This window comes from Aethalodelphis obliquidens, unplaced genomic scaffold (genome assembly GCF_003676395.1).
Source record: "Aethalodelphis obliquidens isolate GAN/ISIS:26980383/991018 unplaced genomic scaffold, ASM367639v1 scaffold1, whole genome shotgun sequence".
Classification (NCBI taxonomy): Eukaryota; Metazoa; Chordata; class Mammalia; order Artiodactyla; family Delphinidae; genus Aethalodelphis; species Aethalodelphis obliquidens.
In genome coordinates this window covers 3,050,037-3,059,243 of record NW_020837945.1, presented here as the reverse complement: position 1 = coordinate 3,059,243, position 9,207 = coordinate 3,050,037, and the positions used below count along the sequence as shown (strand labels likewise).

The 9,207-nt window shown below is 44.0% G+C and overlaps 1 protein-coding gene across 7 annotated transcripts in view; it reads left to right on the top strand.

Moving 5' to 3' along the window:
* PDE9A (phosphodiesterase 9A) overlaps positions 1 to 9,207 on the top strand; it is a 100,433-nt gene that overhangs the window by 62,861 nt on the left and 28,365 nt on the right. For 6 of the 7 annotated variants that reach the window (XM_027088166.1, XM_027088000.1, XM_027088248.1 and 3 more), the window contains exons 5-6: positions 6,196 to 6,250; positions 7,146 to 7,216. In XM_027088166.1, the coding sequence (XP_026943967.1) occupies positions 6,196 to 6,250; positions 7,146 to 7,216 (126 nt within the window). Of the gene's footprint in view, positions 1 to 6,195; positions 6,251 to 6,516; positions 6,628 to 7,145; positions 7,217 to 9,207 lie in introns of those variants that run through there. The other variant, XM_027088460.1, reaches the window with a different exon arrangement.

Genomic DNA, 9,207 nt, shown 5'->3' with positions numbered 1-9,207 from the left:
AAAAAAAAAAAAAAAAAAAAAAAAAAAAAAAAAAAAAAATCCTATAATGCTCAAAGGAGCCTACCTCAAAAGTCCAAGGGAAAATTCCCCCTTAACTTTTTCTTTCCATTCTATCTATTAAATTTTTTATTAAACCATTTAAAATGATTATAGAGTCACATACGGTTGTAAGAAAAAAGGCAGAGAGACCCAGGCACCCTTTACCCTTTTTCCCCCAGTGGTAACATCTTTCAAACTGTAGTAAGATATCACCCCTGGGCTGTTGACACTGATGCAGTCCAGATACAGAGCATTCCATCCCCCCAATGCACGAGCCCTCCTTTTATAGCCTCCCCCAGATCCCTCCCTTCTATTCCCCACCCCTCCCTAACCCCTGGCACTCGCTAATCTGTTCTTCATCTTTATATACTTCTGTCATTTCAAGAACGTTCCATAAATGCATTCATCCAGTGGGTGAGTTTGGGGATTGACTTTATTCACTCAGCATAATTCTCTGGAAATGCGTCCAGGTTGTTACGTGTATCACAAGTTCAATCCTTTTTATTACTGGGTAATATTTCATGGTGTGGCCGGAATACAGTCTGTTTATCCATTCACCTACTGAAGGGCATCTGGGTTGTTTCTGGTTTGGAGCAATTAAAAATAAAAGCTGCTCTGAACATCATGTACCAGCTTTTGTGTGAACATAACTTGTCATTCTCTGCCCCAGAGGGCAATTGCTAGGTCAGACATACAGTACTTACATGTTTAGTTTTTTTAAGGAATTGCCAAACCATTTTCCAGAGTAGCTGTACCGTGTTACATTCCCACCAGCGATGTGTGAGTAATCCAGTTTCTCCACATCTTTTCCAGCATTGGGGGTTGTCACTTTTTTTTTATTTTAGCTTTTTTGATAAGTGTGCAGTGGTATTTCAGTGTGGTTCTAATTTGCATTTCCCAGTGACTCATGTAGCTCAGTAACTTGTCATGTGCTTGTCATCCATCTATATATTCTCTCAGTAAAATGTCTGCTCGTGTGTTCTGCCCATTTTCAAGTTGGGCTGTTCTGTTTTTCACTGTCGAGTTTTGACAGTTCTTTTCATCGTCTATATTCAAGTCTTTGTCAGATACGTGGTTTGCAAATATCTTTTTCCCAGACTATAGCTTTTCATCCTCTTAACAGGATTTTTCTCAGAGAAAAGTTTTACTTTTGATGAAGCCCAGTTTATCAATTTTCCCTTTTATGGACTGTGTTTTTGGTGTGAAATCTGAGAACTCTCTGCCTAGCCCAAGAACCTGAACATTTTCCCCTATTTTTTTTCCTAAAAGTTTTATAGTTTTCTATTTTACATCCAGGGTCCACTTTGCATTAAGTTTTATATAAACAGTGAGGTGAAATTCGAGGCTTATTTTTGTGCCTGTGAAAGTTCAATTGCTCCAGCCCCATTCATTGGAAAAACAGTCTTTCCACCATTGAATTGCTTTTGCTCATTGGTCAAGCATCAGTTGAGCGTGTTTGTGTGGGTATCATTCTGGGTCCTCTGTTCTGTTATCTGTGTCTAACATTCCACGAATGTCACAGTCTTGATTATTAGCTATGTAATAGGTCTTAAAGTCAGACAGACTGATTTGTCCCATTTTATCTTCTTTTTCAAGATTGTTTTAGCTCTCCTGGTCCCTTTGCATTTTCATGGGAATGTTAGAATAATCTTGTCTATTTCTACAAAAAATCTTGATGGGGTTTTGATAAGAATTGTGCTAAGTCTATATATTAATCTGGGGAGAAATGACATCTTTACTATGTTGAGTCTTTCAAACCATGAAAATGGTAGGTCTCACCATTTATATATCTTTTTTTTATTTCTTTCAGCACACAGCTTCTGCATGTTTTGTTACATTTACACTTAAGTTGTTTGAGCTTTTCTAAGTGTTTGTAAATGGTGTTGTGATTGTAATCTCAGAGTTTCCGTGGTCATCACTAGTATATAATCAATTTTGCATATTTATCTTGTATTCTGTGACTTGCTGAACTCACTTATCGGTTTTACTTTTGTATCTTGCTGAATTCTATTGCTAATATTTTGTAAGGATTTTTGCTTCCACATCAATGAGGGATATTGATTTGTAGTTTTCTTTTTTTTGTTGTCTTTGTTGAATTTAGTATCAGGTTAATACTAGCTTCATAAAATGAATCGGGAGGTGTACCCTCCTCTTCTGTTTCCTGGAAGAAATTGGTCAGAATTGTATTACTTCTTCTTTAAATGTTTGGTAGAATTCTCCAGTGAAACCATTTGCACCTGGAATTTCCGTGGGGGCAGTTTTTAAATTAGAAATTCAGTTTCCTTAATAGATACAGACTGTTCAGATTACCTAGTTCATACTGGATGAGTGTAGTAGTTCACACTTTTCTAGGAATTGGTCCATTTTCATCTAGGATGTCAAAGTTATGTGTTTAGAGTTGTTTGTAGTTGTTCCCTTGTTATCCTATTGATGTCTGCAGGGTCTGTAGTGCTGTCCCCCTCTTCATTCCAAATATTGGTGATCTGTGTTTCTTAGTCTTGCCAGGGATTTGTCAGTTAATCGATATTTTTAAATAACCAGCCCTTTGTTTCATTGGTTTTCTGCTTGTTTTTCTGTTTCTATTTCATAGATTTCTGCTTTTTATTATCTCCTTCCTTCTGCTATTGCTTTAGGTTTATTTTGCTCTTCTTTTTTTAGGTTCTTAGATTATTGTGTTGAGGGTTTTCCTCTCTGCTAATGCAAGCATGTAGTGCTATAAATATTCCTCTCAGCACTGCTTTAGTTGTGTCCCACAGCTAAATTTTGATGTGTTGTATTTTCATTTTCATCCAGTTCAATGTCTGTTTCTATGTCCCTTGAGACTTCCTCTTTGACCCATGTATTACTTACAAGTGTGTTGTTTAGCTTCACAGTGTTTGGAGATTTTCCTGCTATCTTTCTGTTACTGATTTCTAGTTTGATACTCTTAAAGGTCGGAGACCATACTCTATATGGTTGCAGTTCCTTTACGTTTGTTGCGGGTTTTTGTGTGTGTGTGTGTGGACAGCATAGGGTCTATTTTGGTATACACTTTGTAGGCACCTGAAAAGAATATGTGTTCTGCAGTCGTTGACAGACTTTTTTTTTAAACGTATTTTTATTTAAATTTATTTATTTTTGGCTGCATTGGGTCTTCGTTGCTGCTTGTGGGCTTTTCTCTAGTTGCAGCGAGCAGGCTTCTCATTACAGTGGCTTCTCTCGTTGTGGAGCACGGGCTCTAGGTGCATGGGCTTCAGTAGTTGTGGCACATGGGCTCAGTAGTTGTGGCTTGCAGGCTCAGTAGTTGTGGCGCACGGGCTTAGTTGCTCCGTGGCATGTGGGATCTTCCCGGACCAGGGCTCAAACCCGTGTCTCCTGCATTGGCAGGCGGATTCTTAACCACTGCGCCACCAGGGAAGCCCCCGTTGATAGACTTTTAAATATATCTCAAGACTTTGAGACAGATCACTAACTCTTGAAGGTTATGTGATACATTACTTTTTAAATTTTTTATTTATTTATATATTTTTTTATTGGAGTATAGTTGCTTTACAATGCTGTTAGTTTCTGCTGTACAACGAAGTGAATCAGCTACATGTATACCTATATCCCCACGCTCTTGGACCTCTCTCCCCTCCTCCCCCCATCCCACCCATCTAGGTCATCACAGAGCACCAAGCTGAGCTTGCTGTGCTATACAGCAGGTTCCCACTGGCTATCTATTTTACACATGGTAGTGTATTTATATCAATCCTAATCTCCCAATTCATCCCACCCTTCCCTTCCCCCACCCGTGTCCACACATCCATTCTCTACATCTACGTCTCTATTCCTGCCCCATAAATAGGTTCATCTGTACCATTTTTCTAGATTCCACATATATGTGTCAATATACGATGTTTGTTTTTCTCTTCTGACTTATTTCATTCTGTATGACAGACTCTAGGTCCATCCACATCTCTACAAATGACCCAATTTCATTCCTTTTTATGGCCAAGTAATATTCCATTGTATGTATGTACCACATCTTCTTCATCCATTCGTCTGTTGATGGGCATTTAGGTTGCTTCCAAGACCTGGCTATTGTAAATAGTGCTGCAGTGAACATTGGGGTGCATGTGTCTTTTTGAATTATGGTTTTCTCAGGGTATATGCCCAGTAGTGGGATTGCTGGGTCATATGGTAGTTCTATTTTTAGTTTTTTAAGGAATCTCCATACTGTTCTCTATAGTGGCTGTATCAGTTTACATTCCCACCAACAGTGCAAGAGGGTTCCCTTTTCTCCACACCCTCTCCAGCATTGGTTGTTTGTAGATTTTCTGATGATGCCCATTCTAACCGGTGTGAGATGATACCTCATTGTAGTTTTGATTTGCATTTCTCTAATAATTAGTGGTGTTGAGCAACTTTTCCCATGCCTCTTGGCCATCTGTATGTCTTCTTTGCTGAAATGTCTTTTAGGTCTTCTGCCCATTTTTTGATTGGGTTGTTTGTTTTTTTGATATTGAGCTGCATGAGCTGTTTGTATATTTTGGAGATTAATCCTTTGTCAGTTGCTTCATTTGCAAATGTTTTCTTCCATTCTGAGGGTTATCTTTTCATCTTATTTATGGTTTGCTTTGCTGTGCAAAAGATTTCAGAAGAAGTGATCTAAAATCCTGCTGAGTTCACCGAGGACGGCTGTGAAACCTTCTCTCTGGTGATTCTTATCAGTGGAGCCACCACCCTTCTTCCCTGATAGGTGTGGGCCTCTCTGAAGGATAGAACTTGGATCAGCTCAACATATGGCTCAATGAAGTTTCCTGGCTGACATTTTTACTCTTATATTTCCAAGAGATACAATGAGACGTTGTTTCCCTTCTTCTCATCAAGTTATAGAATGCTAAAGCCACAGGAAACCTTGGGTCATCTGGTCCACCCTTTCATTTGGCAAGTGAAGGAATAAGGTCCAAGAGGTTAATTTAGATTAATTTTTTAAATACGTTTATGAAATTAACATATGTTTATTATAGAAATGTATTAGATATAGAGAAACAAAAATAAGGGAAAAAGTGTATATATAATCTTACAACCAAAAATAACTACCATTATTATTTTGGAATGTATCCTCCCAAGTTTTCAGAAGTGCTATCACACTGTACCACAATTTTTTTTTCTTTAACAATAGACATGAACATTTTCCAAGATGTTATTCCTAATAGCAGAATATGTTTCCACAGTACAGATATACCATCATTTATAAGCCATAAGTGATATGCATTTGATGGGTATATAGGCCGTTACAGTTTTCACTGTGTTAAATAACATTGTGATGAACATCTTTCTCCTAGAAATGAAGACACTGGATCATTTTTAGCTTTTCAGCCCTGTTGCCAGATTGGATTATCAAGGTTTTTTGTTCATCTGGACAGGCTTGGTTTAGTTTTGACTTGTGTTGGTTTTAGAGTCAATATAGAAGATGACATGAGCTCAGGAGGAGGCCTTGTTTAGGTCCCCAGGGTTTCAGGGCGTGAACTAAATGACCATCTGGATCCAGGAGGAGAACCCTCCCTTCCTCAGAGGGTGGAGTTGCTGGAACAGTGCCGTGCAGTCTACACCTTCCTATGAGGCATCCCGCCTTGGGCCCGGTCAGGAAACAGGAAGACAGGCAGGTTATATTCAGCCTGGGACCTGAACCTTGTAAAACCAGCCACCCAGCCCGGTTTTATGTGCCCGGCAACAAAGGGACAAACTTGCTCACCCCGGCCTGCTTCCTCTCTCTGGGACCTGCCGTGAGAACACTGTTTTGCACTCAAAATACGCCTTGAACGCGCTTTGTCATAGTAATTGCCCCCATAAAGTGGACCAGGGCACCACGTGAAAATGGCCCGTATTTAAGGGCCCAGTCCTGCCTGCTTTTTACGGCTGGTGCGGACCGCGGGCGGGCCTCAGCCCCGGTCACTCTGCCCAGGCACCGCTGAGAGTACTGAGAGTCCAGGAGGGAAAGAGCGTCTGAAGGTGGACAGGAAATCCCGGGCCCAGGAGAGGCCCTGCTGCTGAGAGGCGGCCAGAGCATCCCTCCAGGTTCCCGGGTGGCTCCCGGGCACGGTGTTGGTGCCACTGCCCACGACGTGCGGGTTCAGCCCGTGGTCCGCACAGCGTGCCCTTTCCCATCAGTCTTTCTTTCTTCGTCTGCAGAGAAAGAAGAGTTGATCCAGAGCGTGCTGACCCAGGTGGCAGAGCAGTTCTCAAGGTACGGAATCTTCTGGATACGTCATCTCCAGAGCTGGGCGCTTTTTCTCTTCATGGCTGGGGTGGGCCACTTGCTCTGAGGCTGTCTCGGCCGGCAGGGTCTGATACATCACTTGCCCCCAGAAGCTGCCTCCCCAGTGGAATCCTTTGGGGACTTACGTACCTAAGCCAGCTTGGATGGGGTCCAGGAAACAGATGCCAGGTGCCACAGACCGTGTCAAGTGGGTGTTCTCAGAACGAGAGCCCGTGTTGCTGGTAATCTTCCCAGCTGGCTCTTCTGGGGCTAGGACTTCAACCTACAAGAGCTGACAGCGTTCACAGAGATCCTGTGCAGCTGTGCGGCTTCCTCTCCATTCTGAGTCATCCTGCCGGTTCTGGGTCAGTGCTTTCCATTTCTCAGTTACCTCGCTGTGGCTTCTCACTGCCCGAGGGGAGTTAAAATGGGGAAAGGCCGTAGGGTATTTTCTTAAAGCCCAAGAGTTGTTGAACTGAATGGGTTGGAGCCTCCCGGAGAAGGGCACCTCAGGTCCCCTGAGACGGTCTGTGCCCAGCAGGGCAGGGTGTGGGGCTGGACCATGCCCTCTGTGAGCAGAGGACACGGTCCTCCCCGGAGAGCATCTGCTCACTGCCCACGTATGGGGAAGTAAGCATACCTGCTCTACGTTCCCATCTTGGAAAATACACCTTTGAGATAATTCAAAGGGGTATCTTTTTCCTCCCTCCCCTCAGCACCCCTCCCCAACTCACGTGAGTTCCTTAAAAGCAACTCCTCTGTTCGAGCCCCTCGCCAGCCCACCTGTAGGGCTCACCACGGCAGGGAGTCAGCAGATGTTGGCGGAACCCATTTTAACTTGGAGAATTTGATGAGTTGTGTTGTTTTGTTTTTTCCTTCCTAGAGCATTTAAAATCAACGAACTGAAAGCCGAAGTTGCGCATCACTTGGCAGTGCTAGAGAAGCGCGTTGAATGTGAGTGGCACGTTCATTCCCTTTCGCTGATTTGTCTTTTAACCTCTGCTTAAAGTAACCACTTAAAACCCTGGTGCTTGGTGATGGCAACGGAGCTGAGGCTGACAGCAAATGTCTCTTCTTTGGGAAATGCGCGAAAGTTACCTTTGAAGTTAACAAGGGCTAGAACAGTGATGAATCTTAAGTGTTTTATTTCTATTTTAAAAGTAACTCAGTAACGTATGACGTGTTCTAAGTGTGCAGTAACTTGCAACATGGTACTTATCGCAGCACAGCCCCTTGAATAGGGTCTCTTGAGTGCAGGAGAGCACAGAAGGAAACCGTGAGGCCCCCAGGCGTAGCCCCCTCCAGGGAAGAACTTCTGCAGAATAACTTGCGTGTGTGTCTTTTTACAAAAAGGAGAATGCACCGACCCACACTCTGTGGTTTCACAATCTCGGGGGAGGATGTCCACTAAATCATTACCAAGTCTTGATTCAGTGACCAAATAGCTGAAACTCTGGGAGGAAAACTTCCAGTCACTCACCCTTTGTGTTCCCATCCATCAAATAAGGAACAAAGCTTGAATTCCACGTGACCCGCAATTCCCCATTCAATGCACAACGGAAAGGCTCTTTGTCAGTGTCAAGGCCAAGGTTAATGGCTCATGGGCACCACATTTACTGACTTCCGGAATGAGCAAACACACTCCAAACCTGAGGCCGTCGGGGTCGTGGCATCACAGACTCTACCTGGCTGACTCACTGACTGTCACTTTTCATATCTTGTGTGAATGGCTTGGATTTTGTACAAGAAAAAACATTCAGGATCATGTCCAAAACCAATTCACCTAAATAACTTGAATCATGATTTATATAGTTACCCTTTTCAAAGTAGGGCAACATTTTAAAAATCCATTTGGTCATCTCACCCTGGGAATTTTGTTTTTCTCCCCCCAAAATCATGGTACCCAGAAACTGCTGTGAACTTAGTTTTCTGGGAGTGGTTGCCGATACCCTAAAAATAAAGGGGTTGGAATAGAGCACTTGTTTCTGCTGGATGTTTTTTCAAAAGAGAGAGCTTCGTAATAAAGAAACTTTGGTTTGCGTAAAAAAATAAAATCCATTTGGTCATTAGAGCTTCAGAACAGTTTTATTTTCCCCATTGGTGATGAAGGAGCCCCCGAGAGATTACGTGACCTGCTGAAGTTCATTCAGCAAAGTGGAAAAGTAAATAAAACCGGAACCAGCCCCGGGGTCCTGGTGGGGCTGCTCTCACCATCACCTTTCCCCATGGGGAGCCAGTGCCACAGCAGGGCGGGGAAGGCCTGAGGATGCAGGTTAGAAAGCAGCTGTGACAGCTGGCCTCGTGGCTACGGCCGCAAACACTGGTCATGGCTGCACTGAGCAGAAAAGAGGTTTTGCCCTAAGGGATTGGGGGAGCTCCCCTGGGTGTCAGGAGGGCTCAGGACCAGGGCTCAGTAGCTCTGCAGCAGGAGCGATGCCCCAAACCCCACGTAGAGCTGATGCTGTGAGAATGCCAACCTGGTGGATCTGAGCCCCAGATGTACAGTACCCCCCGGCACCCCTAGATCTGTGCTTGGACCCCCATAGCCCACTGCTGCATACATCAGGCTGCTTCTCTGTACACGAGCTACAGATCCAGAGTCTGGACAGAGCTGGATCAGGTGCCCACACCCTCGCTGCAAGGACGGCCAAGGAAAGCAAGTGTTAGTGTCCTGTGGCTCTCATGACAAAGTACCGCAAACTGGGGGGCTTAAAACAACAGAAATGAATTCCCCCACTGTCTCGAGGCCAGAAGTCCGAGACCAAGGTGTCGGCAGGGTCAGCTCCTTCTGGAGGGGAATCTGTCCCAGGCCTGCTCCAGCTTCCAGGATGCCCACGGGCCTTGGCGTGTGGCCTCATCCCTCCAGGCTGCCGCCGCCTGCACGTGACCTTCTCCCCTTGCGTCTGCATCCAGGTCGTCCTTCTATCAGGACACACCTGTCTGTG